The sequence below is a fragment of the Physeter macrocephalus genome, unplaced genomic scaffold, assembly GCF_002837175.3.
Source record: "Physeter macrocephalus isolate SW-GA unplaced genomic scaffold, ASM283717v5 random_611, whole genome shotgun sequence".
In the NCBI taxonomy this organism is placed as follows: Eukaryota; Metazoa; Chordata; class Mammalia; order Artiodactyla; family Physeteridae; genus Physeter; species Physeter macrocephalus.
In genome coordinates, this window is record NW_021145847.1 from 35,805 (window position 1) to 50,000 (window position 14,196).

The 14,196-nt window shown below is 55.3% G+C and overlaps 2 protein-coding genes across 4 annotated transcripts; both read right to left on the reverse strand.

The window, feature by feature from the left end:
• Nucleotides 1-627: 627 nt before the first annotated feature.
• Nucleotides 628-6,546, reverse strand: NFKBID (NFKB inhibitor delta). 2 transcript variants are annotated; one of them, XM_028485791.2, is made up of 11 exons: nt 6,451-6,546; nt 6,194-6,254; nt 5,585-5,802; nt 5,137-5,282; nt 4,949-5,054; nt 4,684-4,830; nt 4,506-4,557; nt 4,265-4,413; nt 2,388-2,504; nt 1,936-2,100; nt 628-1,205 (listed from the first exon to the last, which is right to left on the reverse strand). In XM_028485791.2, exons 3-11 carry the CDS (start codon nt 5,735-5,737, stop codon nt 1,152-1,154), a joined length of 1,089 nt encoding a protein of 362 aa, XP_028341592.1. In that variant the 5' UTR covers nt 5,738-5,802; nt 6,194-6,254; nt 6,451-6,546; the 3' UTR covers nt 628-1,151. The 2 variants fall into 2 exon arrangements, with proteins under 2 accessions (XP_028341592.1, XP_023988281.1); XM_024132513.1 differs by lacking the exons at nt 628-1,205; nt 6,451-6,546 and having other exon boundaries at nt 1,867-2,100; nt 5,137-5,327; nt 6,194-6,266.
• Nucleotides 6,547-10,901: 4,355 nt separating this feature from the next.
• On the reverse strand, nt 10,902-14,097 carry TYROBP (transmembrane immune signaling adaptor TYROBP). Of its 2 annotated transcripts, none has more exons than XM_007101081.4 (5): nt 13,959-14,097; nt 13,564-13,590; nt 13,268-13,402; nt 13,044-13,087; nt 10,902-11,146 (listed from the first exon to the last, which is right to left on the reverse strand). In XM_007101081.4, exons 1-5 carry the CDS (start codon nt 14,008-14,010, stop codon nt 11,087-11,089), a joined length of 318 nt encoding a protein of 105 aa, XP_007101143.1. In that variant the 5' UTR covers nt 14,011-14,097; the 3' UTR covers nt 10,902-11,086. The 2 variants fall into 2 exon arrangements, with proteins under 2 accessions (XP_007101143.1, XP_007101142.1); XM_007101080.4 differs by having other exon boundaries at nt 13,044-13,090.
• Nucleotides 14,098-14,196: the final 99 nt, after the last annotated feature.

Genomic DNA, 14,196 nt, shown 5'->3' on the forward strand with positions numbered 1-14,196 from the left:
AGGTCTTCTGTCTTTAGTTTGGGTTTCTCTGGAAGCAGAGGCTGAGGCAAGGATTTGAGGACAAGATTACCTGCAAGGAGTGGAGAACATCGATAGGGGAGGCGGGAAGGGACCCAGAAAAGGGAAAGCTGCCAAGAAAGGGTACGTTATCAAGCCAGAACCATGGTGGAGAACCGGAGCTTCGTTCCACTGGGGAGCTTTGAGAGCCCGTGTATAACACACGCTTCCCAGTTATCCCCACGGAGGCAGGGGACCTGGAGTATTTACATACCGTCTCCCTTCAGTCAGTCACTGGTTGAGAGCTGCTGGAGTGGGAAGAGGCATGATCCTCCTGGCATGGAAGTCTTGCCACACTCATACCCAGGGCAAAGCGGGCACCAGTGGTCTGAGAATGCCCACAGGCAGAGTCACGTGCTGGCCCTGGCAGCTAGACCACCAGGTGTTGACAGGGTGAGGGGGACAGGATATGGACTTGGCACCCGCCGTGTCTGCTACAACCCCCCACCCAGACACATTCACCCAAACACGGCTCCTCAGCCGCTTCCCTGCACCAATGATTAGAGATTAGACAGTAACGGTTCTAGTCCAAACTGAGTTTAATCAAGAGTTTCAGATAGGGGAGGGATTCACTAGAAATACTGAGGTCTGGGTCAGGGGCCTGGTTGTGTTCTGACTTAAAGCAGTAGGACCTAGGGGACTCTAATCGAGAGTCCTTCCTATGTCTCAGGGTTAAGGACCTGGAGGGGGTGGGTCCTGGGGAGGTCAGGAGTCATCTTAGGAGCTCTACTAGGATCGCACCGGAAGCTGTTTTGGCATACCCCAAGTACCATATAGGGGAGTTACATCTGGACCCCAAAAGATCCTGGTGGGGAAAGGGTTGGGGGTCCAGTGTGTTTCACAGAAACAATCAAGGGGCCTCGATTTCACAGAAATCATCAAGGGGGCTCCTTGTGGGTGGGGGAAGGGTATCAAACCACCCCAAATATTGGGGACTGTTTACCCGCCAACAGCCATTTTGGGGTTTTAATGTAAGACCCCGATGGCAGGACATTACGCACATACATTATCACGGATTTGCAACATTAGCATACGCTGGCTGTCCCACAGGACGGTGGGGACTGGAAAATCAGTCCAGGTTCTGGGTTTGAGTCCTAAGAGGACAGGCCTGGGGGTGCCACACGGCTCCTCTTCAGTAGCTGCCGGAGCTGTGGACAAGACAAGATGGGGGAGAAGCTTGAGAGGCTGCAAGGAGAACAGGCACACCCTGTGAAGTTGGGGGTCAGAGAGAAGTGAGTAGGGTCAGTTGGGTTTGAAGGTCAGAGGTTCTGAGTCAAGATGCGGGGCTGGGGGTGAAGGCTCGTTCACACAAGGAATCAAGGCTCCTGAACAAAGGTGTTGCTGGCTGGGCGTTCCCACCTTGGGATTAGCATTGAGGACTGGGAGTCAAAGGGGAGAAGCAAGGGGCCAGAGTCACATTTGGGGGTCAGAAGTCCCACTCTTAGGTCAGGACTAAAAGTCAGGGGGCTGGAGGTCATACTTGGGGATCAAAGGTCACACCTTGAGGTTAGGATTCAGGGTTGAAAGTAGAGGTCACACTCTGAGGTCAGGGTGGAAATAGAGGTCAGGAGGAGTCACCATTATCAGGCAAGGGTGCAAACACTGAGGTCCAGGGTCATTTTTTTTTTTTTTTTTTTGGCCGTGCCACATGGCATGTGAGATCTTAAGTTCCCCAACCGGGGATGGAACCCATGCCCCCCGCAGTGGAAGCGTGGAGTTTTAAACGCTGGACCGCCAGGGAAGTCCCTCAAGGTCACATTTTGAAGTCAGGGTTGGATAAGGGTCAAGGTCACCTTCTGAGATTACAAGTCACCCTCTACAGTCAGGAATGATGGGGTCGGGGGTGCACCCTGCAGTCGGGGTGGGCTCAGTGCTCACCCCCTCGGGGCCCGGCCCGGGCCGTAGCAGGTGGACAGGCTGCTCGTTCTCCAGGTTGCGCAACGTTGGATCCGCCCCAGCTGCCAGCAGGCGCCGCACAATGGCCTCCTGGGGCGGCCCAGGGGGCAGGGCGGCCGCCATGTGGAGGGCTGTGTTCCCATGGGCCTGGGGACGGTGAGGAGGGGCCTGCTGAAGACGCAGGCTCAGCTGGCCTGGGCCCTCGACGTGCGCTTCATATTCCGTCACACCCAGGTCCCACCTGTCCCTCCTCACATCCCCCAGAAGCCCTCTCCAGGGCCACATTCCACACACCCCTCTAGGCCCTACACGTGCCCCGTCGATGTCCCACACAGCAGCTCCTCCACAGCCACAGCCTGCGGGACTCCCAATGTCCCACTGCCGGCTCTCTGCCACGTCTCACCCAATCTGCACATTCCAGCCTAGGCTCCTACCTTCATGTTGACAAAGGCCCGCAGGTCTCCCCGTGGCAGTGCCAGCAGCAGCTGAACCAGGGTCGGGTTGGCAGCCTGCACAGCCAAGTGCAGAACTGTCTTGTTGCTCTTGATCTCCTGTGAGGAGGGGAATGGCAGAGGTCAGGCCAGTCCTCACACCCAAGCCTCCACCCATGGAACCCAAGAGCCTTCAGACACCCTGTCTCTCTTTTTCAAGCACCCAGGAGTGCCTTATACAGTTGTACGTGCTGTGCACTCTACAGGAATACCAGATTTAAGGGGGTGCCATTCAGATCATACACATCACCGAACGGTACATTTATTAAGACAATTTTCCAGCCCAAGTATCTTTGAGAAAAAGATTTCTTTTCTATTCCCTCAAAGGAGCTCTCTGGACTAGCAGCTGCCCTGGCCAGCCCACATTCTATTAAACACAGTAAAATGCGCCCACATCCCACATGGACTGCATTTTATCTGTAAGGATGGGAACTGAGCAGCATTAGTCAGTGGACTCCCTAAGCCTGTATCTACTTCCATACTGAACTGTTCTCTTCATATTTTGAAGCAAATAAAGACATTTTCCACAATGAAACTTTACTATGTGCCTTTAAAGAATTTGTAACGATAATAAACATTACAAATCGTGTGTTTAGACATAGAAAATAAACGTATGGTTACCAAAGGGGAAAGGGGATGGGGGAGGATAAGTTAGGAGTTTGGGATTAGCAGATACAAACTACCACATGTAAAACAGATAAACAACAAGGTCTTACTGTATAGCACAGGGAACTAGATTCAATATCCTGTAATAATCCATAACGGAAAAGAATATGAAAAAGAATATGTGTATATGTGTACAACTGAATCACTCTGCTGTACACCAGAAACTAACACAACACTGTAAATCAACTATACTTCAATTTTTAAAAAAATTGTGGGTTTATATAGGGCAAAACAACCTAGCTGGCTCATCAAAAAAATTATGAAGAGAAAACTCTAAAGGAGGGTAAGCTCTAAATTAAGAGCTTAAAAGGACATATCACTGTAATGTGTGGGCTTTATTTGGATCCTAGTTTTTTTTTCGTTTTTTTTTTTTTCCTTAATGAATAAAATAAATGTATGTCACTTTAGAGCCAAATAAAAATTTGAACACAGGATATTTAATAGTATGAGACTGTTAATTTTTTTTAAGGTGGAATAAAGGTGCTGAGGTTAACAAGAGTTCTTGTCTTCTAAAGACAAATATTTATGGGTAAAACTATAAGCTTGGATTTGCTTAAAAATAATACAGGCGAAGTGGATGGGAAAGGACTGGCTATGAGTTGCTGGTTATTTATGTTGGGTGCATGGAGTTCATTATACTATTTTCTGTACTTTATCTATGTTCAAAGTTCTTGAACTAAAATTAAAAAAATCCAAAACAATGAGTAGATGTTTAATTCTCTCAGCCAGCCTTTGAAGGAGCTACTGTCAGGAAGGAGGAGACTATACGTATTCACAGCTGGATTCTGGGGTCAGGCCACCTGGGCTCAAATCCCCTCTCTGACGCTCACAAGGCAAAGTCCTTGAGCCTCAGTTTCCTTATCAGTGGAAGAGAGAAAGTGATAATAGTATACACATCAAAGTGTGTTTGTGAGGATTCAATTAGCTAATCCATGAAACTTAGGGTTCGATGAATAGTAAGTGCTTGGTAAATACAAGGTAAGATCAGTAATATTATTCCCAGTTGACAGCTGGGGCACAGAGAAGTGAAGTCACATGTCCAAGGTCACACAGCTGGGAAGAGGCAAGTCAGCATTTGTTTCGAGCCCCTGGATATCCAGGCGCCCCCATCCCACATGCCCTCCTGGAGGCCAGCTGCCCACTGCCCAGCTCACCTGGCTGGCATGATCAGCACCCATGTGCAGCAACATCTTGACGCAAGCCAGCCTGTCTTGGGCCTGGGTACTCAGTACCGGGGGATATAGGTCGGGCGGGTGCATAGCAACGTTGAGGGCCAGGATGGCTGTGTGGAGAGGGGTGAGGCCTGCAGAGTAGAGACAGTGAGGACTCTACATCTGAGCACCGACCCCACCCAGCCACACCAGCCCCACCCACCCTGCCCACCACCCAACTTACCCTCGAAGTCTCTGGCTTCGATGTCAACTCGAACCCCTGAGTTAATCACAGCCTGGGAGGAGGAGGAGGAGGAGGAGGTAGAGAGCTGGATTAGGGTCTCCCCAGGCCTCCTAGCCCTGAAAGCCAGGATCTAGGCAATCAGTCCATCCCATTCATCCCACCTGCCAGGTGAACATACCGAGAGAACTCTTGGGAGCCCATACGTAGCGGCCACGTGTAAGACAGAACGCCCTTGATGGTCAGTGGCGTTGGGTTCTGCTCCCAGGTTCAGCAGATCCTCCACAATCAGGGGCTGGTTGGCAGCAGCAGCCACCAGAAGAGGGGTCTGCAGGAGTCAGGAAAGATCAGTCTGGACCCCCAGCCCCCTCCCCTCTGAAAACCAGGAATCCAGGCCTCCAGACCCTCTGCCCTCAGATCCAGGAGTCCAGGCCCTCAGCCCTCACCTTGCCCTTATGCTCACGAATGTCCAGATGTCTATACCCTTGGAGCATCTCAGCTGCGGCGTACGCGGCCCAGCGCAACCCTCGAGCCGCAAACAGGTGCAGGAGCCTGAGGATAGGTGGAAGGCAGCAATGAGCACAGCACCCCAGCTGAGCAGGGGAGCCTGCAGACTCCATTCCCCTGTACTCACGTGTCTCCCTCTTCGTCCTGGGCCAGCAGCTTCTGTGGCCCCAAAGCCAGCATGTGAGCACGGGCAGTGTCCAGGGATGGTCCGCTGACCACAGGAGGCAACTGTGGGGGTCCTGAAGGGAGTCCAGAACCTCTCCAGGATCCTGCCTGTGGCAGAGAAGGTTCTGCACACAGCCGAGTATCCAGCGGGTCCTGAAGGGTACAGGTGATGGGGAGAGCCAGTCAGCTGAGAATTCCCTCTTTCTACCACACACATATACCCATACAGAGTGCCAGGCAGAGTGGCTGGGCGTCCCATCTGCGCCAAGTGACCTTGGACCTTTGGGCCTCAGTTTTGCCCATCTGAGGAATGGGATCTTAACCCAGCCCCAGACATCTCAGAATGCTGCAGAAGGGTAACTGGGAATCTTAGGAGCCCTTCAGCACCCAGTTCCCATTCTGTATCTCACCTCCATCCCCAGGGGAAATGAACACGGCCGCCCGGGGTCCGATTGTGAGTAGAAGTCAGGAGTCAGGAAACATTCAGCAGCAGAAGCAGGGTAAGAGTAGGGCCTGTCCATGTAGGCAGCATGCGTGTTGGGGTCCCAGTCTGGAAAGCCCATGGGAGGTGCCAGGCTGCCAAGTCCAGAACCCACAGTCTCCTGGTGTGCTGGGAAGTGAGTATGGCCTGCGTGTGAGAGGAGGAGCAGGGGCAGGTCTGGTTACCAGTTAGGGAAGTCACAGCCCAGACAGGACCTGTGTGAGGGCCTGGAGTCCCCAAGGTACTGAGAGCTAGTACTTCTGGGGCACCAAGGAGCTGGAAGCTTGGACTTTTGGGACCTAAATGCCTGGGACACTGAGGGGTTGAGGGCCTAGATTCCAGGCTGGGAGCCTTGGCCCCTGAAGGACTATGTGCATAGACTACTGGGCTCCAGAGAATCTGGCTCTACTCCGCAGGTCTCAGCAAGAATGAGGGCCTAACTCCTAAGTTCCTGAAAGTTCTAAGAGTTGGGATGTTTGAGTCCCTGAGGGAAGCTGGGGCTAGGAGCTGAGGGAACCAGGTGAGTTTCCAGACTTACCAGCTTCACCCTTATTCACAGATGGGGTCAGGGGCTGGGCCAGGGGAGCCAGGAACTGTCCCTGTAGAGGCATAAGCAAAAAGAAACAAGGGTGAATTTATCTGGCAGATTTCTCAGCATCCATTCCCCACCTACAGGGCATCTAGGTCAGGACTACGTCTCTCATCAGCCCTGAGGGCCCAGCAAGGCAGCAAGTCCTTGCCCAACAGGACATGGCCTCATGGGAGTTGTAGTTTACAGCGCTTCATGGGCCTCACCGGTAGCCCACCAGCGTCAGGCTGCTGCTGGCGGCGCCTTTGTTCTTCTAGGAGCTTCTTCACCGTCTGTGATGGGCAGTGGCTGCGCTCATTCCGGCTCACTGCGGGGTGAGGAGGGAGGGAAGTTATCAGGGGTCCTTAGGTCACCCAGGTGCGCCGGGGAGTGGATCTGAGCGCCCTCTTCGCCCTCCCGCGCGGAAAAACTGGCACACTGATGCCTTCTGAGAACTCCAAAGCCAATCTAAGATTTCGGGTGCGGCGCCGCCTCCGCGGTTTCCTTCCTTTTGCTCCGCACTTTCCCCTCTGACCCAACTTTCCACCAGCGTCGTGGAAACTGAGGAAGGAGGTGGAGGGCGCCCTCTGCAGGCCCCCTCCCTCTGCCTGCCACTTCCGTGAAAAATCCCACCCCACCCCACCCCCAGATCTCCCAATCCTGAGGGATTCGGGGCGTCGCCGGGCATCACTCCCCAGAGACGCACATCCAGGTTCCCAATATCTCTCTGCCCTAGAAGCTGCCCTGATACTTTTTCCTCGGGATACCAGGCCTCCGAGTCCCCAGCCCCTCTCCCTGAGGAAGCACGAAGTCAGTAGCCCCCTAGCTCATTAGGAATCCAAAGGTTCAGACCTCGCCCCCCTCTTCAGACCCAGAAGTCCAAGCCCCACCTCACGGGAGTCTGGGAGACTCGCATCCCCTTCCCCAGGACCCAGGAGTCCGGGCCCTCGGCCTACTCCCCCCTAGGACCTGGGAATCCCAGTTTCCAGACTCCTTGTTCGCACGACGCAAGAAGGCCGGGCCTTCAGCCCTCACCCTTCCGAAGCCTCACCCTTCCGAGCCCTCAGCTCTCACCCTTCCGAGCCCCGCTCGAGCATAGGAAGGGTTAAGCGCCGGAGGGCGGACTCGGAAACAGACCAGACGCGACGCGCTGACGTCACGGCGCTCACGCAAGGGAATCTTCCACCTCCCTCTTCCTCTCCGCCCGGCGGCCCAGGTGTCCCGCTCCGAGACGCGATGCGTGGCCAAGCGTGGCTCTCGTGGAATCCCCGCACAAGGGAAATTCCTGCTCAGCCCGGGGACCCGGGCCGGGTGGCGACTCGGGAAATCCCAGGGTGGGGCAGGGTCACGGCCAGAGTGCATCCCTGCGGCCAAGCCCCGGACCTTGCCCACCCAGACCTTGGCTGATTTCAAACAACGCCCCCAAGGACTCGATCCAGCCTCTTTTTCTACAGCATGGAGTCCGGGTCGCCAGCCCCCTCCTCCCAGGACCCAGGCAGGAGTCGGGGCTCCCAGCTCTTTCACCCCCGGGACCTAGGATTCAGGATCAACGGTCCTTTACCCACCCCCCCACGCCCCCCCTCCAACGCCCGGGACTCAAGAGTCCAGAATCCCAGCCGCTCCGGGATCACGACCCAGGAGTCTGGGCCCTCCGCCCCCTCCAAACACCGGGTACCCTCACTCTCAGCTTGATGCTTCACCCCTCACTCTTGATGCTCCAGCTCCGTCCCTCAGAGCCTCAAGAGTCCGTCCCCCAGCCCCTCTCTTAGGGGCCGAGCGTGCCTCACCTCCCCGCCCCTCCATTACCTCGGGGATTCCGTGGTGCGGATTGTGGGGCCCCAGGGCCCCGGCCTCGGCGCTGCGCCAGCCTCGCTGTTTCCCCGCGGAGCCGCCGCCGGGTCCCCGATCTCGGGTCGGGTCCCCCCGCGACTTTTTAAACTGAGGTTCTGGCACCGCCCAGTCGTGGGACGGGCCCCGCCCACAAGCCCGGGAGTCCCCGCGTTGCGCTCGAGCAAACTTGGGGTCTAAATGGGCGGGGCTGACTTTAAGAGCCCGACTCCTAAGTCTCCCCGGAAACGGGGATTGGGAACCCTGTCTTTGGTCTGAGGGAGAAGGGATCTGGGGTAGCGGACTCCTGAAAGAGGAGGGAACTGGGGACCTGGACTTTTGTCCAGGGGGGTGTTGGAGGCCTTGACTCCCAGGCCCTGGGCTGGCGGAGGGTCGGGGGGGCGGGGGGACGCTGTCAGTATCATTGGGTCCTGAGAGAGAAGGGGGCTGGTGTTCTGAACTCCCTGCTCTCGAGGGAAGAAAGGTCTGTAGGTACGAGTGATATGGGTGGACTCAAATTTCCCCCCTTCCACACATCACCTTTTTCAGAGGCCAGTTCTCATTCATTCATCATTAAAAATAATTACTGCAAGGGAGGTACTTTGCTGGGTGCTGTGGTATAGCTGTGAACTAAGCAGGCAGGAATTCCCAACCCTCAAGCCAACTGACATTCCAGTGGGAGGCTCATTCTCAGTTCCCATCTTGGTGACCATGTAAATCATATTTCTCCCCTGCCCTCAAGACTCTATGCTCTCCTGGTTCTCCTCCCTCACTTGCTGCTCCTTCCGTTTTACTGGCTGTTTCCTCCTCTTCACACATTCTTGGTGTTGGGAGGAGGTGGTGTTGCTCCTCTGTCTGTACTCACTTCCTTGATGAGCTCATCCAGTCTCATGGCTTTAAATACCATCCATAAGCCAGCAATCCCCAAATTTACATCTCCAGACCAGACTTATCCCCTGAACTCAAAGAGGCAGCTGTGGTCATTCAGCTTCTCCACAGGGAGATCTATCAGGCATTTCCAACCCAGTTTGCCCAAACCTTGGCACTTTCCCCCCTAAGCCTGCTTCCCCTCCTTCTCCATCCTGTCAAAGGATGCTCTGTCTCCTCAGTTGCTTAGGCCAGAAGTTTTGGTCATCCTGGACCCCTCTCTCTCATACACACTCATATCCACTCCATCAGCAAGTTTTGTTGGCTCTACCTTCAAAATCTTTCCAGGATCTCCCCAGTGCCCACACCCTGGTCTACCTGTCACGTCCCACCTGGACGATCACAGCAGCCTCCCTGATCTCTCTGACCCTCCCCCTAGCTTGTCCCTAAAGGCTGTCAGATCCATCACCTCTCCCCCTCCCACACACACACAGGAAGCAGGTGGCCTTGCCACCAGCAGAGTGACATCCGCTATTGCTGCCTCTCTACTCCCCACTGTTCCTCAGGACTTCTCTGGACCAAAGCCCTTTGACAGACCTCTTCCAGCCTCCAGCCCACCATGGTTCCTGCAGGCAACATCCTGTTCCTGCTTTTGCTCCCAGGTGAAGCCAGTGGTTATGGGATGGCTGCTGTTCGAACCCTTCTCACCGCTGGGTGAGATTTCCTGTGAGGTGAGATTTCTGATTTCCTGTCTCCCTCTGTGTCTCTGGGTGCTTCCCTCCCATTTGGCGCCTCTTTCTCCTTTGACCTCTCCCGAGTGGAGTCTACTTCTCAGGACATCACCTTTCCCTGCACCCTGTTTTGAGAACCACCTCTCCCCACTGATCTACCTTCCCTCTCCTTCCTCAGTGGCTGCAGCTCAGACGACCACAGGTGAGAAATCAACACCCTGTCCCCTTTGCAGCACCACTTCAGGTCCTGCTTCCATCCCTAAAGTGTGGCCTGTGGGTCCTGGATCTCACCTCGCATCCCCGAGTCAGAGCCCCCAGAGGATCTGCAGCCCTCTCTAGGTCCCCATCTCACTGTCCTCACCACCAAACTGAAGGCCCAGGGACTCGGCCACCCGCCAGCCTGTCTTCAGGAGTACTTACTATGCCCAAAGCAGAGTCCTGGGACCCCTGGGACACGCCCCCCCGCCCCCAGCCTCTCTCTGGATCTCCCTCTCCCCTCTCATTCGCCAGGGAATCTGGGACACCCACCTCCAAAGGGACTTCCTCCGACCCATATGCCCAAAGCCCAGGCCCAAGTGTCTGGGACCCCCCCTCAGCTGCCTTCTTTCTTGGCTCCCACGCTTCAAGTTCCTGTTCCACATGTGGGCACCTCTCCCTGCCACTCCTGGTGCGCCTCGTGGCCGCAGACGCGGTTGTGTCACTGCTAATCATGGTGGTGGTGTTTGTGTGTGTGCGCCCACGCAGCAGCCCCACCCAAGGTGAGGGCAGGGACAGAGCTGGGCCTGAAGAGGCATGGTGTCCCTAGGGAGGGGGTCCCCAGGGCGGGTGCCCCCGGGCAAGCCCTTGAGGTTCTGGGGAAACCCTGGGGGCAGTGCTTGGGGGAACTCCTGAGGAAACCCCTGAGGCAGGGGGTCCCCAAGGAAGTGGAGATGTGGGTGGAAGGTGGGTGGTCAGGCCTCGTGCTTTCTCTCCCCCACCCCCAGAAGATGGCAAAATCTACATCAACATGCCTGGCAGGGGCTGACTCCCCAGTAACTGCGACATATGACTTCTGACCCTGTCATCCTGGATTGTGTGTGGTGGCACAGGAAATCCAACCCTCTTTGGGGCTGGAAGAAAGCAACTGAAATACTTCTTGTTCTAATTCTTTCTCAGACAACCCACGTTCCCCAAAGGCTCCCTCTCATTTAGCTGTTTCTGGGTCCTTGATCCCCCTAGAACCCCGCATATCCCCATCCCATCAGCCCAGGGATCTGGAATAACTCAACATTATTTGTGTGCTCCATGTTTATTTGGGGGCAGTAGTGGGGAGAGGTCTGACGTCTCACTGTGGACACTCTGGAGCTGTATCTTGGAGTAGGAATAGGGTGCTGGGCAGGCATCAGGAATGTTTGGATCCAGGCATCAGGTTGTTGACTGCCCTGGTTTGGGCTCATTTTTAATATGGCCTCTGTGTGTTGAGGTTGCTGTAGACATCTGTCCTCTGGCCTTGGAGCTCCTAAAGGGATGGACAGGGTGTGGACCATCAGTGAAGGGGGTCCACCAAATAAACTGAAAATAAAATCTAGCCTTCTCCCAGTGGCCTACGAGGCCCCTGGCAGCTTCTTCAACCTTGTAGCCATGAAAGAGATCTGGATTTTATTCAAGTGCCTTCAATGTTCCCCTTTCTCCTCTGCCTCATTGTTATGCCCCAGCCTAGGGGCCTTCGTGTGTGCTGTTCACTCTGCCTGAAACATTGGTCCCCTAGATATTCCCATGGAGAGTTCCTTCTCACCCTTCAAGTCTCAGCTCATGTCACTTTCTCAGAGAGGCATTTCTTGATTTCCCCATCTATAGTTTCTTCCCCACACACTCGAGTCACTGTCACATCAACCTACTTTATTTCCTTCATGTTGCCTCCCCAAATGATCTTATTTGTTAATCTGCTTCAAGTCTGTCTCCCCAGGACTTCCCTGGTGGCGCAGTGGTTAGGAATCCGCCTGCCAATGCAGGGGACATGGGTTCGAGCCCTGGTCCGGGAAGATGCCACATGCTGCGGGGCAACTAAGCCCGTGCGCCACAACTACTGAGCCTGGGCTCTAGAGTCCACGAGCCACAACTACTGAGCCCACGCGCCACAACTACTGAAGCCTGTGCACCTAGAGCCCGTGCTCTGCAACAAGAGAAGCCTAAGCCCGTGCGCCACAACTACTGAGCCTGCGCTCTAGAGCCCACGAGCCACCACTACTGAGCCCACGTGCCACAACCACTGAAGCCCGCACGCCTAGAGCCCGCGCTCTGCAACAAGAGAAGCCACCGCAATGAGAAGTCCGCCCACCGCAACAAAGAGTAGCCCCTGCTTGCCACAACTAGAGAAAGCCCACAAGCAGCAACAAAGACCCAACGCAGCCAAAGATAAAAATTGATTAATTAATTATTTTTTAAAAAGTCTGTCTCCTCAACTAGGATGTAAGCTCTGCTGCTGTGTCTCCAGCATCTAGCATACATAGGCCCTCAACAAATTCCACCAAAGGAAGGAATAAACTGGGGCTTTGCCCTAAAATTTCACGGCCCCCCACCTCCCCCAGCAACTGGAAAGCCCCTTCAGTCTTTTGGACCTCACAGAGCCAAACTTGAGATTCTTATACTTTACAAAGAGACTTTTTATCCACAAGTGAGGCAAAGCAAAGTTGGTTGCGGACAAGTAAAACAGATTTCACAGAGCAGGGTTCACAATGGGGATGGGGTGGGGTTCTATGGCCCCAAGATGCAGGCCTCAGGTAGAATCCCTGAAATCATATACAAATGCCCGGTCTGGAGTTCATCTTTCTGGAGAGGGTCTGTTTGGCTTCCGTTAGATTCTCAGAGGAGCTCACGACCCCCTAAAGGGTTAAGAATGGCATTGACAGGACGTGGGAGATGGAAAGATGACATTTGCACCGTGGTTCTTAAGAAGGGTTTCAAGGATACCAGCACTGCCCCTAGATTATATGCACAATTTTGTATTTTTTGTGTGGATTTTTCTGAAGAGTCTCTGGCTTTCATCAGTTTCTCAAATTCAGAGCTCCTCTCTTTAGAGTTACCAAACCAGGGTTGAATTATATCCTCTGACCTTATGAGGACTTCTCTGAGAAGTCATCCTGTCCTGGGCTGGGCTTTTCCAGAACAATTCAGAGCCTGCCTTCTGGCTGAGACAAACCATCCCTGTATTTCCCCCTCCACGCATTTTAAGCTGAGCATAAGGTTGTGATTGATCCTCGAAAGCAGTTTTGGATACTTTGTCTTCAAGCGTTTGAGGAGCTGCTGAGAAAGTGGGCTTTAGGGTCTAGGTTCTGCGGAGCTGGGGGAGGGGTATTTGGGACAAGACACTCTCAGGGCAGGAGTGGGGTGTGAGAAAGAAAAGCTGGTTTCCTCACCTGATAAGGCGACTCTGTCTCAGTGATGCGCTGTTTCCCGGTCACTGCTTGGGGGCGGGGAACAGCAGAGTTCAGAGACAGACGGGGTGAGAGCTGAGACCATTTTGTTGCCAAAGCCGCCCCTCCGTCACCTCCTTTCGGGTGGGCGTGACTTGGGAGCTTACCCCTCCCCGCCAGGCAAGTCCTCAGAGGGTCCCAGGCCATCCCCGGCCAGCTCCACTCACCCTCCGTGGGTCCTCGCCCCCGAGGGACCAGCCGGCCCAGGGAGTACACGGCCAGGGCGACGAGGAGGGTGAGCAACAGGTCCCCCAGCACGATCGCCGCCAGCACGCTGGGGCTCACCGAAGAGCAGCTGCAGTCTGGGAACGGAAGTGGCACAGGAGTCAGAGGAGACCGGTGGGAGTTGGGAACTGGGAGGTGGTGTCAGTCCTCACGGGGGTGGTGTGGCGAGACTGGGGAAGGGACAGAGGTGTGGTGGTCTTTGGGAGGTAGGGAGGGGGATCGCAAGGTCTAGGCCTACCTGCGTGGGCCTGAACGAGGCTGAGACCTGAGGAGAGAAAAAGAATAAGTAAACTGAGACGCGTGACTATGACTGGGGTTGGGCAGAGAAGCGGGGCGGGGTGGGTCCCGACAGGCGGCAGGCGCGGGTGGAGAGCCGCGTCTGGTGGGACCTGCGGGCCGGCATCACGGCCACCGGACCGTGTTACTTCTCCGTCGACTCGTCCTGTTGCGACACCCTCTGCCTCTCCCGGAGGCCAGATCTTGGGGGGGTGCGGGCTCTGGGAGAGACCCATAGGGTTTGGGGCGCCAGGGATCTGCTCCGGTACCAACCCCCACCCTTTGGTTCTCTCTTTCCGCCCCGTTCCCTGCCCTGCCCAGAGCTGAGCCCAGGACCTGCCGAAGCCCCCAACTCACCACCCACGGTCAGGAGAGACAGGAGCCTGTTGGAGGGTCCAAGGCCCCCCATGATGCAGGCGACGCTGCCGGACACCACACAGTCCAAGGCGGGCGGGATGTGGCGTAGTGTCCAGCCAAGTAAAGGAGGAAGTCTGAGGTGGGTGGTGGCAGGAGGGAGGAGGGGACAATGGGGGAGGAGGAACGGAGACGGATACCACCAAAGAGTCAGGCCCAGACACCCCAGGAGCCATGCTGC